Source organism: Oryctolagus cuniculus, chromosome 7 (genome assembly GCF_051225735.1).
Source record: "Oryctolagus cuniculus isolate XC-2025 breed Fujian yellow rabbit chromosome 7, ASM5122573v1, whole genome shotgun sequence".
NCBI classification, from domain to species: Eukaryota; Metazoa; Chordata; class Mammalia; order Lagomorpha; family Leporidae; genus Oryctolagus; species Oryctolagus cuniculus.
The window spans coordinates 61,737,327-61,756,376 of record NC_142873.1 but is presented as its reverse complement, the minus strand read 5'-3'; the positions used below and the strand labels follow the sequence as shown (position 1 = coordinate 61,756,376).

At 50.2% G+C, this 19,050-nt stretch overlaps 2 protein-coding genes and 1 long non-coding RNA gene across 7 annotated transcripts in view; 2 read left to right on the top strand and 1 right to left on the bottom strand.

The window, feature by feature from the left end:
• The window catches only part of ELAPOR1 (endosome-lysosome associated apoptosis and autophagy regulator 1), a 108,430-nt gene extending 102,353 nt beyond the window's left edge, over positions 1-6,077 (top strand). For all 3 annotated transcript variants that reach the window (XM_051856195.3, XM_070077932.2, XM_089300219.1), the window contains 7 exons: positions 971-1,151; positions 1,446-1,542; positions 2,006-2,107; positions 3,238-3,364; positions 3,443-3,621; positions 4,540-4,705; positions 5,757-6,077. In XM_051856195.3, coding sequence (XP_051712155.1) covers positions 971-1,151; positions 1,446-1,542; positions 2,006-2,107; positions 3,238-3,364; positions 3,443-3,621; positions 4,540-4,705; positions 5,757-5,825 — 921 coding nt within the window. In that variant the 3' untranslated portion in view covers positions 5,826-6,077. The remainder of the gene's footprint in view (positions 1-970; positions 1,152-1,445; positions 1,543-2,005; positions 2,108-3,237; positions 3,365-3,442; positions 3,622-4,539; positions 4,706-5,756) is intronic.
• LOC149125593 (uncharacterized) lies at positions 786-17,707 on the bottom strand. 2 transcript variants are annotated; one of them, XR_016210808.1, is made up of 4 exons: positions 17,273-17,698; positions 14,089-14,133; positions 3,455-3,603; positions 786-2,450 (listed from the first exon to the last, which is right to left on the bottom strand). It is a non-coding gene; the product is annotated as an uncharacterized LOC149125593 (long non-coding RNA). The 2 variants fall into 2 exon arrangements; XR_016210809.1 differs by lacking the exon at positions 14,089-14,133 and having other exon boundaries at positions 17,273-17,707.
• The window catches only part of SARS1 (seryl-tRNA synthetase 1), a 26,307-nt gene continuing 23,946 nt past the window's right edge, over positions 16,690-19,050 (top strand). For both annotated transcript variants that reach the window (XM_002715809.6, XM_002715808.6), the window contains exon 1: positions 16,690-16,900. In XM_002715809.6, the coding sequence (XP_002715855.1) occupies positions 16,765-16,900 (136 nt within the window). In that variant the 5' untranslated portion in view covers positions 16,690-16,764. The remainder of the gene's footprint in view (positions 16,901-19,050) is intronic.

Below are 19,050 nucleotides of genomic sequence, written 5' to 3'. Positions count from 1 at the left end.
AATATTTCTTCTTTACAAAAGCTCAAGGAAAGAGTGGCCACTCCCACCATCTTCCCGTGTCTACACTGAGGGGTGTTAACAACTGGAAAGGAGGGAAACTTCCTTCTCTGGACACACTTCTCAGAGGTCCTTCTGTAAGGCAGGAAGGGGCTGGTTATGGGCTCGGTTTTCTCTGTCTAGAAAATGCTTCTGAAGCGAACACGGTAGAGTCACAGCCCAGCAGCAGACACAGAAGGGCCGTCAAGCAGGCCAAATGTTCCAATACGCTTCACTCACTTCTCGGATCAGTTACACATTCCAGTTTCTGTCTAGAAAATGGATTAGGATAAGGAAAGGCATGTAAGTGCTGGGCTGGTAGGTTAGACCTCCAAATCACAGCCCTTCTCACCTAGGGCTCCCAGGTGACTCCAAGGAGACAAGACCACTGGGGAGTAGGCGTTGTGCAGCGGGTTAAGCCCACATTCCGTGTGGAAGTGTCTGGATCAAGTCTCACTCCGCTTCCAATCCAGCTTCCTGCTAAAGCACTTGGGCAGCAGCAGGTGACAGCTCACTCGGGTTCCTGCTACCCACATGGGAGATCTGGATGGAGTTCCCGGCTTCTGACTTTGGCCTGGCCCAGCCCCAGCTGTTGCAGATATTTGGGGAGTGAATCAAAAGATGGAAGATATCTTTCTCTATCCCCCTCCCCACCCTGTCTCCCCCTTTCTGTCACTCTGCCTTTTAAAAATAAACTGGGAACTCCAAGACCAGACCAGAGTTACAAAAACTAGGACACCGAGGTGTTATTTTTAGCTTTGTCTTTTTTCATATTTAAATCCATCTGGGATGAATCATTGCACTACAACAAATACCATTTGCAAGGCTGAAATTTTAGATGTGAAAAATACTGTTCCCTGCTCCCTTTTGGGACTTCCTCTGTGAGCATTCACTTCTTCCCACTCTTGCTCCCGGCACCCCCCAATCCTACCAGGGTAAGAAAATGTCCGTGTGCACTGACAACGTCACCGACATCCGGATTCCCGAGGGCGAGTCCGGATTCTCCAAATCCATCTCAGCCTACGTCTGCCAGGCAGTCATCATCCCCCCAGAGGTGACGGGCTACAAGGCCGGGGTGTCCTCGCAGCCTGTTAGCCTGGCTGATCGACTAATTGGTGAGTAACTCAGCTGCTCTAGGTGTGTAGGTGTGTGTGTGTGTGTGTGTGTGCATGGCTGGGAGGTAAAATTGTCCCAAATGAGAAGCCCAACTGCCTGACCTTGTTTTCTATCCCTTCCTGGGTGCCCAATGCCCATGGGACCTCTGAGAAGGCCTTGGTTCACTGTTTCATGAGCCACTAGGGGATGTGTTAAGATGAAATCAGGTTGGATGTGGACAGGTTTTGAAAGCACTGAAGTGGTCGCCAGCTAATAGCTTCAGTGAGGCCTAACTAGGGGGTCTGATCTGGCAGGAGTGTCAACAGATTTGACTCTGGATGGGATCACCTCCCCTGCTGAACTCTTCCACCCAGAGACCTCAGGAATACCAGATGTGATCTTCTTTTATAGGTGAGGCTGAGGGGCCAGGCTAATGCAAAAGCAGCTCAGGACTCTCCCACAACCTCTGTTGCATCCCTCCCTCCCTTGCCACCCCCCCCCCTTATCAAGCCAGCGCAGCTCTGAGGTCTAGCAGATCTGCCTGCTCATGCCATCTGAAGGCTGGGAGTTCCCTGATCCCAGCTTCTTGGGTATTCCTGGGGCAGCCACAGGACCCTCCCTTCCAGCTTATGGAGCCCTTGATGTGTGTCAGCTGTGCCTCTTGTAGGCCAGTGGGTTTCCCCCTCGACTATATCTCCCTGATCCTCACTCTCTCCATGGCTGCACCAAGGCCTGGGGACTCCCTGTGTGTCAGGCTGCAGCCCAAGGCCCGACTTGGGAAGTGAGGGAATTGTCCACGTTGACTTCCCTCAGTGGCTCTCCAATAACATGGTTGAGTGACCCGTCCTCCAGTCAAGGCTGCGTCTCTCTGCAGGTCCAATGATGTGACCCAGTCCTGCAACTCTGGGCGCGCGACCACCATCCGCGTCAGGTGCAGTCCGCTGAAGCCTGCCCCAGGAGTTCTGTCGCTGCCAAAGTAAGCCCTACCAGGGGACGTGACACAGGCCAGAGTCCCCCTTCCCTGGACTCAGTCTAGCCCGTGAGCAAGAGTTTACTGAAAAACAGCGGAAGAGAAAACAGTTTGAGATCCATTAATGGGCTCTTTGGGGGCATAGTCCTGGGCCCAGACCCACAGTCTTCAAATAGCAGGAATGGGGCAGAAGAAAGAGTCCCAGCCACCTCTGCATCCCAGACCGTTATGGTGGCATCCTGGGACCCAGCGGCTCGTGCTGAGGGCCGCTCTTCAATCAGCTCGTCCACGTACTAGCTGTTTCATCATGGACACGTGTCTCGTCTTCTCTGGTCCTCTTTTGCCTTATCTGTAAAATAAGCATCACAGTAAGTTTCCACGTGGAACTGTGTTGAGGACTGAGACAGGGAGACTTTGGGACTTCTCTTGAAGTGTGGCTATTATTAGTATTAGTGAAGGTTTAGGGATCCTAGGAATCTCTTCTGCAAGTAGAGGACCCAGCTCTGAGTTTAATAGCTGAGCACCGATTGAGAATTGAGAATTTCCAAGCTAATAGGACCTCCAGACACCACCCCCCTCCTTTTACCCCAACATAAGGCCAGCTAAAATCTTGGCTGGTGCTAGTGCCTCGAGGAACACAGTTTGGGAAACACTGTCCCAAAAGCCAACTGGCTGGAGAGACAGAGCGTCGAAGCAGGACCTCCTGACCCAGCAGTGGCATCTGCGTATAAACTCGCTGTCCTTGCTGTCATAACAGAGATCCAGGACTTGAAGTCCATTCCTGAAACCCACCTCAGCTCTAATCCCACCTCCAGGAAGCTGCATCCAAGTAGCTAATGCAAAATGTCACAGGCCCACGGGGAGGACAGGAGCCTCTCGGGGGCTGGTGGGGCAGCCAGGCCAGGCCTCAGACCCCTTACGTGAGCTCCTGATGTCAGCAGAGATGTAAAAGGGTAGGAGATGAGGAGCCCCGGGGAGGCTGGGAAGGGACATCGGAGACCTAAGCCTGTGTTGAGAACTAGTTGGGAGGATCCTGCTGAGCTGACAGCTCGGGCAGGGAGACGTTGAATCGGGTAACCAGCTCTTCCCCACCGGGGCAGCTAGTGAGAGCTCGAGTCTCCTTTCTGCTTTGCCAGCTCGTGCTCCGAGGGGACCTGCGACGGCTGTAACTTCCACTTCCTGTGGGAGAGCGCGGCCGCTTGCCCGCTCTGCTCGGCCGCTGACTACCACGCTTTCGTCAGCAGCTGTGTGGCTGGGATCCAGGTGAGTTGCCCTCTGATTGGGAGTTTTGCAGGAGAGAAGGGGGGTGAGATCTGAGGTCCTCGTCTGTCTCCCCAACAGAAGACTACTTACGTGTGGCGAGAGCCAAGGGTCTGCGCCGGGGGCATCTCTCTGCCCGAGCAGAGAGTGACCATCTGCAAAACCATCGACTTCTGGCTGAAAGTGGGCATTTCCGCGGGCACCTGTACTGCCATCCTGCTCACAGTCCTGACTTGCTACTTCTGGAAGAAGAATCAAAAGTACATGGTGGGGTGCTGGCATCTGAGAATGGGCAGGGTTGGCTCAACGAGCAGGGGGACCCGTGAGTGTGTATCAATTAATGAGGCTTTTTTCTGGGATTGGCCACAGGCTCTGTGACTCTGGCCAGAGACTTGATGGCCACTTGTCCAATGTATGTCTTGGTTACCCTGACTCCTGAACTGGGATGGTGACACATGTCTATATTAGTATGAGTCTAATAATTAGTATTAGTATTAGACTGTATTAGTCTATAAATGGCTGTTAGATAAGCAGAATAGCCTTTATCTGTTGTATTGTTAGTAATAATACAAGTAATGACTTTATGATTTCAGTATTTCCAGTAATCTTTGAGGGCACAGAAACAGCCAGCCTTAAGGGAAAAAGATCACTGAACTGGCAGTCAAAACCTTTTTTTTTTTTTTTTTTTTTTAGATTGATTGATTGATTTGAAAGGCAGAGTTACAGAGATTGAGAGAGAGAGAGAGAGAGGGAGAAGGGGAGACAGAGAAATAGATCTTCCATCTGCTGGTCCACTCCCCAAATGGCTGTAACAGCTAAGGCTGGGCCAGGCTGAAGCCAGGAGCCAAGAGTTTCTTACAGGTCTCCTATGTGGGTGCAGGGGCCCAAGGAGTTGGGCTGTCCTCCGCTGCTTTCCCAGGTGCATTAGCAGGGAGCTGGATTGGAAGTAGAGCAACTGGGACATGAACTGGTGCCCATAAGATGGCGGCTTAACCCACTGTGCCATGGCACCACCCCCTCAAGATCCCTCCCGTACACCCAACCTGAACAGCATTTTGCTATGCTTCAGTTACTTTACCCACAACATGGGAGGATCTGTTGATGTACAAACCTCTCTCCCTCCTTCCCCCTCATCGCCACATTCCGATGCCCTGTCCTTCCCACCCCTCTGGTCACAGACTGGAATACAAGTACTCCAAGCTGGTGATGAACGCCACCCTCAAGGACTGTGACCTGCCCGCAGCTGACAGCTGTGCCATCATGGAAGGGGAGGACGTGGAAGACGACCTCATCTTTACCAGCAAGAAGTCCCTCTTTGGGAAGATCAAATCATTTACCTCCAAGGTAGGGAGGCTGGCCAGTAAGCTGAGGTCATCCTGAGTGCTAGGGAAGACACTCCTAGGACACCAATTGGCCCTGGGCTGCTCAGTGACCACGACCACCACTCTGCTCTCTGCCCCCATGCTGTTCTGTGTCCCATGCTGGAAATCCTGACATGGGCTTTCTGCGTTACCACCCAGTACTCTTGTCCCTGGGGCCCAAGGCTGCCCATGACCAGGCTCCTTCTCTCCCAAGTTGCACTCCTATTGGCTGAAATGTTTAGTTTTCCAAAGCAGTATTGTACCATCCTTATTGTTAGAATCAATCACTATTTACCCCCAATGCCCCCCCCCCCTTTTGGAGTGGGAGGAAAGGTGATCTCTAGGATCAACCTCAGATAGGGGTGAGGCCTCTGCTTTGGCCAGTGGAGGGTGCTGTCCCCTAGGTGTCTGGGCCCGGCCCTGTAGGGGCTGAGTCACAGCTGAGTGTGAGCTGTTGACCGCTGAGTGATGAGTGAGTGGCTCAGTGGGAAGGTTGGCTCTGGGTGGGTGTGTGGGTGGATGAGTGAGAAGCTCATAAATGCAATATGGACAGCGCCATCGCTGGGCGCAGGGCCAGCGGACAGCATCCCAGCAGCTCCCCCCAGGCTGCAGTGCCCACACCTGCCTGCTGTCCGGAACCTGTTTGGGTGGGGAGGGTGGTGGTTAGGTGCTCAGACTGCTGACTCGAATTCCCTTTGTGCTGGCCTGCCAGTGTGAGTCCCTCCGTCTCCCTTAGACCTTGCTGTTTTTTTAAATTTATCAATGGAAGAACAGTTCACCCTTGAGTCTACCTGGAACTCATTTATCTAGCAACAAAGATGCAAAGCAGGGGACTCTTAAGATTTTCCTTATTCTGTGAGTGACCCTGAAGGGAGCAGAAAGAATAGAAAGGATCTCATTTCTGTGTTTCCACAAAGCCACTGAAAACAGGAACGCCACAGGGTTCCTTCTGTCACTTGTTTTCCCTCTCTCTCCTCTGTTCCCCACATTTGCCCATGCGCAGCGGCCAGCGCCTGTCGCCATCTCTCTTTCAGAGAACTCCTGACGGGTTTGACTCGGTGCCACTGAAGACGTCGTCAGGGGGCCCGGACATGGACCTGTGAGAGGCACCGCCTGCCACACCGGCCCCCTCACCTTGGCACATCCCCTTCAGAGGCCATGGCGATTTGGGTGCCGGCGTCCTGCGATCAGTGCCCGCTGCTGGAGATCTCTTCATTGTGGCCTTAACAGAAGAAGTTCGAATTTCAGAGCTTTGGGTTTTTATTTTTTGTTTTTTTTTTTTTTATAGAATACCTAAACCCTCCTTTCTGCTTGTCTCGAACCTGCCAAATACACCCACACGTTGTTTATATACACCCCCTGGCTTGCATCTTGTTTCCTACCGTGGCCCAGCCGCTGGAGCCACAGCTCTTCCACCACCCGTCATCATTCTTGTAGCTCTGGAAGGAAAATCTCCCTTGGCAAGTAGAGAAATTACTTCCTCTGTCCTGTTGCTGGACAGAAAACAGCTGGGCGCTTTCCTGGTCGCTGTTGCCTTAGGAGGGAGACAAAGCGAGGGGGCTCGGGGCTCCCAGGCCTTGTAGTTGCCTGGGCTCCTTCCTCCTGTAGCACTGTGAGTAACGGACAGTTGGAGGCCAAGGTGAGCGTGGCCCGGGCAAGCAGAGGCTTGATAAGCACAGGGAGAGGCGATAAGGAAGGGCTTTTTGTTTTTTTAAACCAGGTACTTCATTCCTTTCTCATAAGAGATAAATATCCCCACTGAAGCCAAAGGAAAAAGGTTCATCTAGAAGTTTCCCAAAGTCCTACTGGATCTATTTGTTTTTTAAACATATCCCCGTGATACTAAAGAGAACAAGGTGGGGCTGGCCCTGTGGCATAGTGGGTAAAGCCGCCGCCTGCAGTGCCAGCAAACCATCTGGGCCCTGGTTCTAGTCCCAGCTGCCCCACTTCTGATCCAGCTCTCTGCTATTGCCTGAGAAAGCAGTAGAAGATGGCCCAAGTCCTCAGGCTCCTGCACCCGCGTGGGAGACCTGGAAGAAGCTCCTGGCTCCTGGCTTCGTATCAGCCCAGCTCTGGCCGTTGCGACCATTTAGGGAAACCAGCAGATGGAGGATCTCTCTCTTTCTCTCTGAAACTCTGCCTTTCAAATAAATAAATAAATCTTAGAGAGAGAGAACCTGGTAAGCCCCAAATGCAGATGCCCTGGCCTTGCCATCTGTTGATGTCTACCTGCAGAGACAGTAGACCCCTGCCATCCTCGAGCGCCCCAGTTCCAGAAGTCTGAGCCAAGGGACGGGGGCATCTGATTCTGAAAGCCCAGGAGGGGAGGCCAGGGTTTTAATGGGACCAGATTGGAGGATTCAACCCACAATTGCACAAACTTGAGGTGGTCATGATATGTGCTTCTCTCTCTCTCTCTCTGTCTTCCTTCCTTTACTTCCCTCTTTCTCTCTGTGTGTTCCTTCCTTCTTCCCTTCCTTCTTTCCTCCTTGTTCTTTTCTTTTAAATTTATCTGAAGGCAGAGTGATAGAGAGGCAGAGACAGAGTAAAGATTTTCCATCTGCCTGGTTCACTCCCCAAATGGCTCAATGGCTGAGCTTGGGTCAGGCCAAAGCCAGGAGCCTGAAACTCCATCCAAGCGCTTGGGCCATCCTCTGCTGCTTTCCCAGACACAGTAAGCAGGGAGTTGGGCTGGAAGTGGAGCAGCCAGGACTCAGAACCAGCTCTCCACTATGGGAGGCCAGCATCTCAGGCAGTGGTTTAATCTGCTAGACCACAACACTGGCCCCTGATATATGTGTGCTTCTAAGCTTCACTCTCTGCCCAGATACAAAATAAGTAACTTCTAGGCCAAAACAGGGATTGAATCCCAAGCCCACGCCCCAGCAGCAGCACCAGACCAGTCTTTAAGGAGGGAGATGCGGGGAGTTTAACCAGGCCTTCTCATTTTTAAGCCCCTGTCCTGGTTTTTCTGTTCTCATTTCCTTTGTGTGCAAAAAACAAGCAAAAAAAAAAAAAAAAGGCTTCTATCTTCAGTTTCTGGAAATCTCTCTGTTGAAAGGTGAGTGGAGTGGGTGTCCTACGTGTCCACTTTTCTACCAAGTATAATCAGTGAACCTGAGCACCCAGAACGGTAAAAGCAGCACAGGACTTTAACGATTGTTTTCTTTCTATTACTGCCAATTCTCCTTCCCTCACTGTCAGCCTACAGTGACCACCCCTTGCTCAAATCCCGGTTGTTCATGGTCTGTGCCTGTGCCCTCTCTCTAGTGACCATTTGGTGACCAGACAGTAGGTATGTAATGAAGGTGGCATCTCTAAAAGGTTTTTCTGCCTAAAATGAGTTGCTCATCTCATCAGTCATGGCTGTACTGGCAGTGGATCTGGTAAGAGTCGGTGAATGCTGGAGTCTGGCCGTGACTTCAGGCCATCCGTGATGGCTGGGAGTCCCTTTGGCTCAGTAAATCTAGGAGCTTCTCTTTGGGTGTCCAGATTCTCTCTCCTTTTGTGAGAGTCAGGCTCTCAGGTCCCGTGGCCCAGCTGGAATTGTCCCCAGTGGAGCAGACGTGTAGCTCCTGAGCCCCAGCCTGATGTCTGCAGTACCCTCAGCAGTACCCTGGCACCTGCCTTCCGCAGAAGAGCTTCTGTGACAGAGACCTCGCAAGGGCTTTAGGCTATTCTGGGAGCTGTAGGAAAAAGCACATCCCTTTTGTCATCCTTATTCTGACATCTTTTATTTATTTATTTATTTATTTTTGACAGGCAGAGTGGACAGTGAGAGAGAGAGACAGAGAGAAAGGTCTTCCTTTTCTGTTGGTTCACCCCCCAGTGGCCGCTATGGCCAGCGCGCTGCAGCCGGCGTACTGCACTGATCCGAAGCCAGGAGCCAGGTGCTTCTCCTGGTCTCCCGTGGGGTGCAGGGCCCAAGGACTTGGGCCATTCTCCACTGCCCTCCCCGGCCACAGCAGAGAGCTGGACTGGAAGAGAAGCAACAGGGACAGAATCCGGTGCCCTGACCGGACTAGAACCAGGTGTGCCGGCGCCTCAGGCGGAAGATTAGCCTAGTGAGCCGCGGCGCCGGCCAATATTCTGACATCTTGAACCTGAGTGCACCCTGAGCAACCTCAGACTCCACTGATGGAGCAGTAATCCTTTAAGGATTGCCTTTCCACCGCCCCCTGCTGTGCCAACTTTGACAGGGTATCCTGTGACCTATCAAGAACTCCTGAGCTATGCCATCAGGGTCACTTTTGGCTTAACAACTTAGACACATCACATACTTTTCCTAACAGCTTTATTGGGATATAATTCACTGAGCACACTATTGACCGACTTAAAACATTCAATTGCTTTTAGTTGACCATTTCAGAGCAGACACATGCTAGGTTTTTCCAAGGGAAAAATGCTTTAGTTCTTGACCCTGGGCAGGCATGGTTTGCACAGGCTACTGTGGAGAGAGTGTGGTCTCCAGAGTTACCATGTTTAAAGCCCATGTGGTTCCCTGGGTCCCTGAAACACACGAGTACCTCCCCTCCTGTGGCTGTCACCAGAGTTTGGCTGGGAACACACATGAAGATGGTGGCACATCCAAGGGCCAGGGCATTTCTTAGGCCTACAATCTTGTTTCTTTTTCTTTTTTCTTTTTCTCTGACTCTACATCAGAGATAAGACCAATTATATTTATACAACCGAGACTTCGTACGGATTTTTCAGCTTTGTGAAATCAAAAGTTTGTCTTACCGGGACTGTCTTGGTTTCCTTTTTCTCTGTATTTCAAACATTTGTAGTTTATTAGGGCATGGATATTGCATGTCATCTTTTTCTGAAGTTAAAACATACCTTTTGAGTTGTCTTTCTTAATTTGTTAAAAGATTGATTTATTTGAAAGGCAGAGAGAGAGAGCGAGCGAGAGAGCTAGTTTTTATCTGCTGGTTCATTCTCCAAATGCCTGGAACAGCCTGAGCTAGGCCAGGATGAAGCCAGGAACCAGGAACCCTACCTGGGTCAACCATGTGGGTGACAGGAACCTGCTGCATCCCAGGAAGCTGGCCTGGAAGCAAGTGCGGAGTAACTGGGACTCAAACCAGGCACTCCGATACAGGATGTGCCTGTCCCAGGCAGAGGCTTAATCTGCAGCGCCACAGTGCCCCTCCCTAAGTCACCTTTCTTGAACGTGGGTGGAGAGACTGGCTGGATACGCAGGAAATGATAAGTGTCCTTGAAGCTGGAACAGAAGGCAGAGGAGCCCGGAGCCCCCAGAGAGGCAACGGAAAGAGCAGCGACTATCAGAGCAACGAGAAGCTTCCCATCACCTGTTGAGGGGGTCATCACCGAGCAAAGCCTCAGTTTCCACAATAATAGAGCACATCTCTTGATGGCTGACTTCCCACGACTGAGTGAGGGCAAACACTCCTTCCCTCCCAGCTGAGGCTTCTCGTGTGGCACGAGGCTGGCCACAGAACAATATTCCCACCAGTATTAGGCAAAGCTTTGGGCATGAGGTGTATTATTCTAGACTGGATGTGGGGAAATTTCAAGAGCTTATCAAGGATCTTCCATTTCCCAGGTCCTTGCACTTGCCGGCTTCAGTTCTTTCCTTCACTCCAGTGGTGGTCTCTTGACCCCCAAACCGAAGTCTCTCAGCCAGATCAACGTGAGACTTAACATACTCCTCAGTCTGAATGGCCCCAAGCGCCTGTGTTTTGCTTCTACTGCAAGGTCTTTGGGTAGATTTTAACCCTCAAAATCTCCTCCAGTACCTCCCACCCCTGTTCTCAACCCTCCACTCTGCAGCCACACTTTTCCTAACACAGATCTGATGGTGTCCAAATGTGCAGAGATCTCTAATGGTTCCTTGTTGCTGGCAGGCAGGACCCATTATCAGCAGGTATCCATCTATACAGCAAGACTGGTTGTCTATGAGCCACATCTGTTTTCATGGGTGTACCTGGACTGTACTAGCAGTTCAATATTCTTAATGTCACCCCCTGTTTATGGGATAAGTCCAAACTCTAAGAAGGAAAATAGGAAAGGGAACTTGCATTAACTCGGCATCTGTGTATGTCAGGCCTGGAGTGAGTGCTCTCATGGCATTGCTTCACTTCATCCTAGAGGCAGGTACCACCCCGCTTACAATACAGGAGGATACCATGTCTCCAGCAGATCCAGCAGTGTGGCCTACAAGTCCCTGAAACACAGCCCAGCATGCCCTCTGTCCCTCCACATTGCTTATTGTAGTCTAACCACCCTGAGTGGCTGAGTGTTTATAAACTCTTGCCTCCCTTCTAGGCATATGCTCGCCCCTCTGCCCCTGCTCCTCTCCTTCCGTTATTTCTTTAAAAAATATCTATTTATCTATTTGAAAGGCAGAGTGACAGAAAGAGAGGGAGAGAGAGCGAGGGATCGAGAGAGATCTTCCATCTGCTGGTTTACTCTTCAAATGGCTACAATGGCCCTGGGCTGAGCCAGGCTGAGGCCAGGATACTAGAACTCCATCCAGGTTTCCTATGCTGGATGCAGGTGCCCAAGGACTTGGGCCATTTTCCCTTGCTTTTCCCAGGAACATTACCAGGGAGCTGGATTGGAAGTGGAGCAGCTGGGATTTGAACCAGTGCCCATATGGGATGCTGGTGTTGCAGGCATTGACTTAACCTGTTGTGCCACAACACTGGCCCCTATCTCCTTCCTTTTCACCTGAGAGATTCTCCTTTGGAACCCAGAGCCTTCAAAGCCACCCCACTGTTAAATTTTCCTTGCCTATCTACTGGGGTACAATGGTAGAAAATAATTACAGGGAGCACTGGCATTAATTTTCATGAATTCAGTCATATACCACCTTATCCCAGTGCAATCAACAAATGACAGGTCTAATCAACCTTGCAAATAGGGGGTGGGAGGGTAGGAATGTGTGGATGATTTTAAGGGTTTCGCAATCACAAGAAGTGAAGCAGGTGACTAGGCAAGAAGATATTTATGACTGGGCCTAAACCTTAAGGAAGACATTAATTGAGAACCACAGCCCAACAAAGACTATTGAAGAGAGAGAAATTGATATACAGTTGCACTACAAACCTTTATGGACAATTTAAGAGCAATTCAAGGAGAATTTGCGATATGAGCTAACTTCATTTTACTGCCAAAGCTAACTCCCACACAAAATGCAATGCCTTATATGATACAGTGTGGTGGGAAACTGACAGCTCATAAGAGGAAGAGGCTGAATGAAGTCCCCCTCCTCCCACTGCCAGGTCCGTGCTATGCTTTCCCTGACTTCCAAAACATTTTTTTCTAATTATTTTTACTCATTGGAAATGTAGAGAGACATTGGTTCACTCCTCAAATGCCTGCAACAGCCAGGACTCAATATTCAGGTTTCCCATGTGGGTGGCAGGGATCCATGCACTTGAGCCATCATCTGCTGTCCCCCAGGTATGGATCAAAAGCAGAGCAGCCAGGCCTTGAGCCAGACACCCAGATATAGGATGCATGGGATGCAGGCACCCCAAGTAGCAACTATTTAAAACAATTTATTCTATGTATTTGAAAGAATTACATAGAGAGGTAGAGTGAGAGAGACAGAGAGGTCTTCCATCCACTGGTTCATTCCCCAGATGGCCACAACAGCCAGAGCTGAGCTGATCTGAAGCCAGGAGCCAGGTGCTTCCTCCAGGTCTCCCACGCAGGTGCAGGGGCCCAAGGACTTGGGCCATCTTCTACTGCTTTCCCAGGCCACAGCAGAGAGCTGGATCAGAAGTGAAGCAGCTGGGACTCTACTGGCACCCATATGGGCTGCGCCAGCCCCCCAAGTAGCAACTTAAGACACCACACTAAATGCCTGCTGCCTGCCATGCTGTTTTAAATGGTTCCTCAGCTATACAAGGATAGAAACATCAAATTCCTTTGTTACTGTGTCTCTCTAATAGAAAGGTATGAGCAAGCCAGAGAGGGAGTTCCTCCAAAAACATTTATTATTTATTTGAAAAGCAGTTACATACACACACACACACATGCACACACACAGAGAAAGAGAGAGAGAAAGAGAGACGTACAGAAGAGAGAGCGAGAGAGAGAAAGAATGTCCATCTTGCTAGTTCACTCCTAAAGTGGCCACAGTGGCCAGGGCTAGGCCAGGACAAAACTGGGAGCCTAGAGCTCCATCTAGGTCTTCCACACGGGTGGCAGAGGCCTAAGCACTTGGGCCATCTTCCGCTGCCTTCCCCAGTGCTTTAGCAGGGAGGTGGATCAGAAATGGAGCAGCCAGGACTTTGATATGAGATTCTGGTGTAACAGGCAGCAACTTAGTCTGCTGTGCCACAGTGTGCCAGCCCCCAAAACAGTGAAAAAAGCTAGTGTACTGCGGGAAACAAGAAGGGCACCTAGCCAACCTGGGGGCTGGAGGGGGCTGGGGATGGCTTCCTGAAGGGCAGCGGAGTTGGCCAGTTAGGAGGACTAAGGAGGTCTAGGACAGAGGAACTTGTAGGAAGAGAGGCTTGGAGGCAAGCAAGGGGAGTCGTGTGGAGTTTGGTGTGGGGAGCACGAGGGGGCATTGTCAGGTGATCAGGAAATATGTTAGAGAAGCTGGTAGGTACACACCACGAAGGGCTGTGCACATATCATGTTTGGACATTCTCCTGAGGGCAACAGGTAGCCACTGAAGACTTCTTCTTTGTTTGGTTGATTTTTGTTTGTTTTACTTTTATTTGAAAAGCTGAGAGAGAGAGAGAGAGAGAGAGAGAGAGAGAGAGAGAGAGAGATGTTCCATCTTCCTCTAAACGCCTACAAATAGCTAAAGATGGGCCAGGTTAAACCCAGGAGCCAGGAACTCCTGAGTCTTCCATATGAGTGGCAGGGGGACCCAAGTACTTGAGTTACCATCTGCTGCCTCCCAGGTTGCACATTAGAAGCAATGCTGGATTGGAAGGGAGGCAGCACTCAATCACAGACACTTGGATATGGGATGCTGATGTTCCCAGTGGTGCTCCATGGTTTAACCTGCTGAGCCACAATGCTTGCACCACCACTGAAGACTTCTAGCAGGCAGGTGACAGGATAGGACTTGTCAAGTGCTGAGAAGTCCTAATCCAAATCCAAGACAGAAAGTGGGACTCCAAGGGTGCTAAAGTGAGATCTAACAGAGCTCTCCCACAGGAGGCAGCTCAAAGGCAGCCTTGGCTGGGCACCCACCCTGCTCCTTTCGTGATGCTTCCCTGCAGGTATTCATTCCCCCTGGGCTGTCCACAAGCTTCCCAGGATCCCCAAGGCAGTCTCTCTCCCAGGATGCTGTTCCTAGAAGCTGCAACAAGCTTCCACTCCCTCAGCCTGCTCCCTGCAGCTCAGGCTCCCAGTGAGGATGCAATTAGCACTTACCATGTTTGAGGCAATCAGCTGGGTCCTGCCCCAGTGGGCTCTTCCCTATAAACAAAAGCCACATGTTCTAGCCAAGACCCTCAAGGCCTCATTTTCTGCAAAGAAATGCTAACACAGGGACAAGTCCAAATATTAGGCTAACCTAGGCACTTAACCAGTGTGCTTGTTTTAGTTCCTTCACCTAACTTCCCTTGGCTAGAGGCAGCCCCCAGGAGTTGCTCTGGGAATTAAGGGCTAAATAGGAGTCACACATTTGCAGGTGTTCTGGCTTCATACATCACCCCATGACTAAAGCTTTATAGTAGTATCTTCTTCTTTTTTTGAAGATTTACTTGCTTATTTATTTATTTCAAAAGGCAGAGTGACAGAGTAGAAGAGAGAGAGAGAGAGAGAATCTTCCATACACTGGTTCATTTCCCAAGATGCAATAGCCAGGGCTGGGCCGGATTGAAGCCAGGAGCTAAAACTCCAACCTGGTCTCCCACAAGCATGGTAAGGACCCAAATATTTGGGCCATCATAGGCTGCCTTCCCAGGCACATTAACAGGGAGCTGGATCAAAAGTGGAGAAGCTGGGACTTAAACTGACTCTCAGATTTGGGATGTGGGCCTTTTAACTGCTGAACCAAACACTTGCCCCAATTTTCCATGAACTTTTGGAAAAAGGCTTCCTATTCATGTATTGCAAAATGTTTTGTACTAAAATAGGTTTTCTGTCGCTCCCCCTCTTCGTGGAGGAACGACACTGAACCCTGCGCTGTTCTTTCATCTGCTCGGCCCTCCCCGGGTTTGCTGCTGGTTCTTCCCGGGTTGGCTACTGTCCCTTCCACCTCCGTGGAAGGGCAGTTCCCCCTGGCCACATTCCCCACTTCCGCAGGGGAGCGGCACACCGCCGGCCGGCTCTTCTCGGGGGCTGCACAGGTGTTCCCTCAGCTAGATGTTCCCCATAGATGTTCCTGGTGCATGCCGTCTCTCTCCTCCTTTATAGTCCTCCTCCGCCAATCCCAACTCGGCTGCCCACACGCCGAGTACGCTACTCTCCAATCAGGAGCAAGTCCTACAGTTAATTGGTTGAACTGGAGGCAGCTGTGCGGAAGCTGTTTACTTCTCTCCCAGCGCCATATTGTGGGAGAGCAGATGCATAGAATAAGTCTTAATTCCAGTAACTCAGTCTAGTCCGGGTTGCTCCCCACAGTTTTCTTTTCATTTTCCACAAACTTTTGGAAGTACCCTGGTATATCTGCTTAGCTACAAAAAGGAAAATGAATATTAAAAAAATGTTCATTAGACAAAAGTATTTGAAAAACAGGGCACTGGGGCCAGCATTGTGGCGTAGTAGGTAAAGCCACTGCCTGGGATGGTCAGTATCCCGGCTGCTCCACTTCCCATCCAGCTCCCTGCTAATGGCCTGAGGAAAGCAGTGGAAGATGATCCAAGTGCTCGGAGTGGGAGGATTAGAGAGGGACAGACCCATTGTTCCCAAATTCTCCAAATAATCTGTTGGTCTCGAGGATAACATTGGCTTCAGTTAGCAACCATGATATTTCATTGTAAAGGTCTGAACTTTATAAAATCAAAGTCTGATGAAATTTCTGCTCAAAGGGATTTTGAATAGATCCAAGACATGACTTCAATACCTCATCTGCTTTCAAATCTGCTAAACATTGTTCTCTTGAAGAGTCTCCTCAAGTCTCTCTAAGAGTTCAACTGCACTACCAACCCTGTGATCTTAAAAAAGGTAATTTGGTTAGCCATAATAAGATTAAGAGATAGTCCAGCTTGAAGAAGGAAAGCAAGATCTCCAGGTAACCCTGAATCAAAAAATTTACCTTTTAAAAACAATTATTTACTTATTTGAGAGGCAGAGTTACAGACAGAAAAGGAGAGAGAGAGAGAGAGAGGGAGAGAGAGAGAGAGAGAGAGAGAGAGAGAAAGGTCTTCTGTCTGCTGGTTCACTCCCAAAATGATTGGAATGGCCAGACTGGGAGAATCCAAAACCAGGAGCCAGGAGATTCTTCCAGGTCTCCCATGTGCGTGCAGGGGCCCAAGCACTTGGACCATCTTCTGCTGCTTTCCCAGGCCATCAGCAGTGAGTTGGATTGGGAAATGGAGCAGCCAGGACTCCAACCGAGCCCATATGGGATGCCAGCGCAGCAGGTGGAGGCTTAACCTGCTAGGCCACAGCGCCAGCCCCCAAACTTATCTTTCAATTCCATTTTCCACGAACTTTTTGAAGTACCTTCACTTCAAGATGGAGAAGAAAGGAAAAAGTCTAGTTGAAGGGCCGAAATTTGTGAAAGGAAAAAAAGCATTTGTTAGCGCTGGCGCTTGCAAGCCAGAGACCAGAGAGCAGGTCCCTCTGCCTAGCCTGGGACAGGTCTTTCGACATGATAAAGAAATTGAGGCACTCAGACTTTTATGGGAAGCTGGGATCCCTTCAACGAAGCTTTGAAGACTAGAAGCCTGAAGAGGAAGAAGCCACGCCCACCAACTCTACCCCTCCCCGGTGGCCCCGCCTCCAACACCGCCACTTCCGCCCGAGAGCAGAGCGCCCGCGCGCTTCCGCCGCGCCTGCGCAGGGAGGGCGGGCCGGCGCGCCGGCGCAGTGCGCCCGTCACAGCCTGGCTGCTGCAGTAGGATCCTCGCTTCCCTGAGTGTTGGCCAGGGAGAAAGGAAGATGGTGCTGGATCTGGATTTGTTTCGGGTGGATAAAGGAGGGGATCCAGCCCTCATCCGAGAGACGCAGGAGAAGCGTTTCAAGGACCCGGGACTAGTGGACCAGCTGGTGAAAGCAGACAGCGAGTGGAGACGATGTAAGTACTGGGATGCGCGGGGGTATCCCCCGTGATCCTTAGCCGGACTGTATCTCTCGGATCCAGTCACCGCTCATGAGACCACGGCTTCTACTCCTCGGCACACCCCTCCCAGGCTGCAGCGGCTGCGAGACTCCTCGGAGTCCCCGAAACACAGCCTGGGAGCCGGGACCCCACTTTCCCCTCCGCCCGTCCGGACGCGGTCCCTTCCGCGCGTGCTCAGTGCGGGTCGCGGCTGGTGCGGCTGGGATGGAGCGCAGCGCATGCGCGTCGCGAGCTGTCAAGCCTTCCTGCCCCGCGGCGTCAGTAGAAAGCGGAGGCTGGAGGCTTGGCGGCGGGAGTCGGGGTTAGGGGCGCCTTCCTAACGCTTACCTTTGGTCCCTCCGCCCTTCGTGTTCAGCGAGGCCAGCGTGGTCTTCCTCGGTTTTGAGAGGACCAAAGGCCTCTGTCCAAGACCGAGTCACCTGCAGCACCATAGGTTCCCTCCACCTAGCTAGAAAGGGGACTCTGGAAGCCGCTCCTGGCTAAAAGCAGTGATCCCAGAGCTTTGCGGAAGGCCAGTCCCCTGTCGGGTGGGCCTGTCTTTTAGGAGGAGAAAATACTTTTTCCGAGATAGAACAGACAGGAAGGTGAGGCAGCAGCATGCTTGTAAATAATAAGGTCGCTTGTGATTTGTGGGAGCTTCTGGAAAGGACATTGGCAGAGTTGGATTAGAATCTGGGCCTGATCCGGGCATTTTCCATGAAGCTAAATAAAACCACAGAACCTTCTGCCTGTCAGTCTCTGCCTAGATTAACTGGCGTGGTCACTGATTGGCCAGATGCTGTCACATGTGATTCATTTTGTCTGATGCAATACGTCTGCAACCAGCTGAAAGCCAGGTTTATGACGGCACGCTGCAAAGGCAGTTGCTATCCAAGAGTGTGATGGGTTTCTACTGGGAAAATTGATTTTTCTGAGTGTGTCACAGTCTTGGGTGGCAAAAAAGCATTCGTTTAAATTGAATTGTTTGCTGATTCTGTCAGAGGGTACTTCAGAAAGTTCATGGGAAAAGAAATTCAAAGATAAGTTTATTTTGCTGCAATTTTTTTTAATCCATGCATAAAAGGATTTCTTTAAAACTTCATGGAAAAAATGCATACTATGAAGAAACTGCCTGGGTTTCAGGTTTTTTTGGGGGAATCAAAACAAACTTAATTCAATTTTTCTATGAACTTTTTGAAGTAACTCCATATGTCTCAGGCACTGTAATGTGATTGGTTCTGCGATTCCACACTTGAATCTAAACTTTGAGTTACAATAGAATTGAAATTTGCCACAATTTTTTGTTTAGAATAAAAATAGACTGAGCATTAGTCTACTGAATCAGAATCTGGAGTATCAGATTTTGTATTAATCCAGCCATTAGCCAGTTGCTAAATGAATTATGAGTTAGTTAGGTGGTCTCCTGTGTATAATGTATACATCTTTGTTATTTAGTGACATGTCAAAGGACAAAATGACCACAGATTAACATAAAGATTTTAACTGCTTTTAATTTGCAATTCTAGAATCAGCAGCTCCTTATTCTATAAAATAGAATATGTGTTCCAGTGAGCTGAACAGAAGAGGCTGGCTTTAGAGAGAAGGTAGGAAGAATGCAGAAACAGAAAAGTGGATTAGACATTTAGAGTTACTTTCCTTGTAAAGGGACAGGGACATAGAAACATAACCTATTGGTTAACATCCAATTACTTCAGGTGACGTCTTGAAAGAATTAAAGGGTGAAAAGGTGAAAGCTGAAGGAATTTAAGTGTCATGCCATTGAAAGTGGCCTGTTAGCAGAGAACAACTCTGTTCCAGTAAGATGATGTGGAGTCTTAGCGTGGGTGACTCCAGTTTGGTTTTTAGACTGGTGTCTTGGGGTCTAGTGCAAGAGCCTAGTCCAAAAAAGTGGTTTCCTGTATTTTATTTAACACATTTGTATGAACACACATACACATAATATAATTACACGCCGGCGCCGCGGCTCATTAGGCTAATCCTCCGCCTGCGGTGCCGGCACCTCGGGTTCTAGTCCCAGTTGGGGCGCCAGATTCTGTCCCGGTTGCCCCTCTTCCAGGCCAGCTCTCTGCTGTGGCCAGGGAGTGCAGTGGAGGATGGCCCAAGTG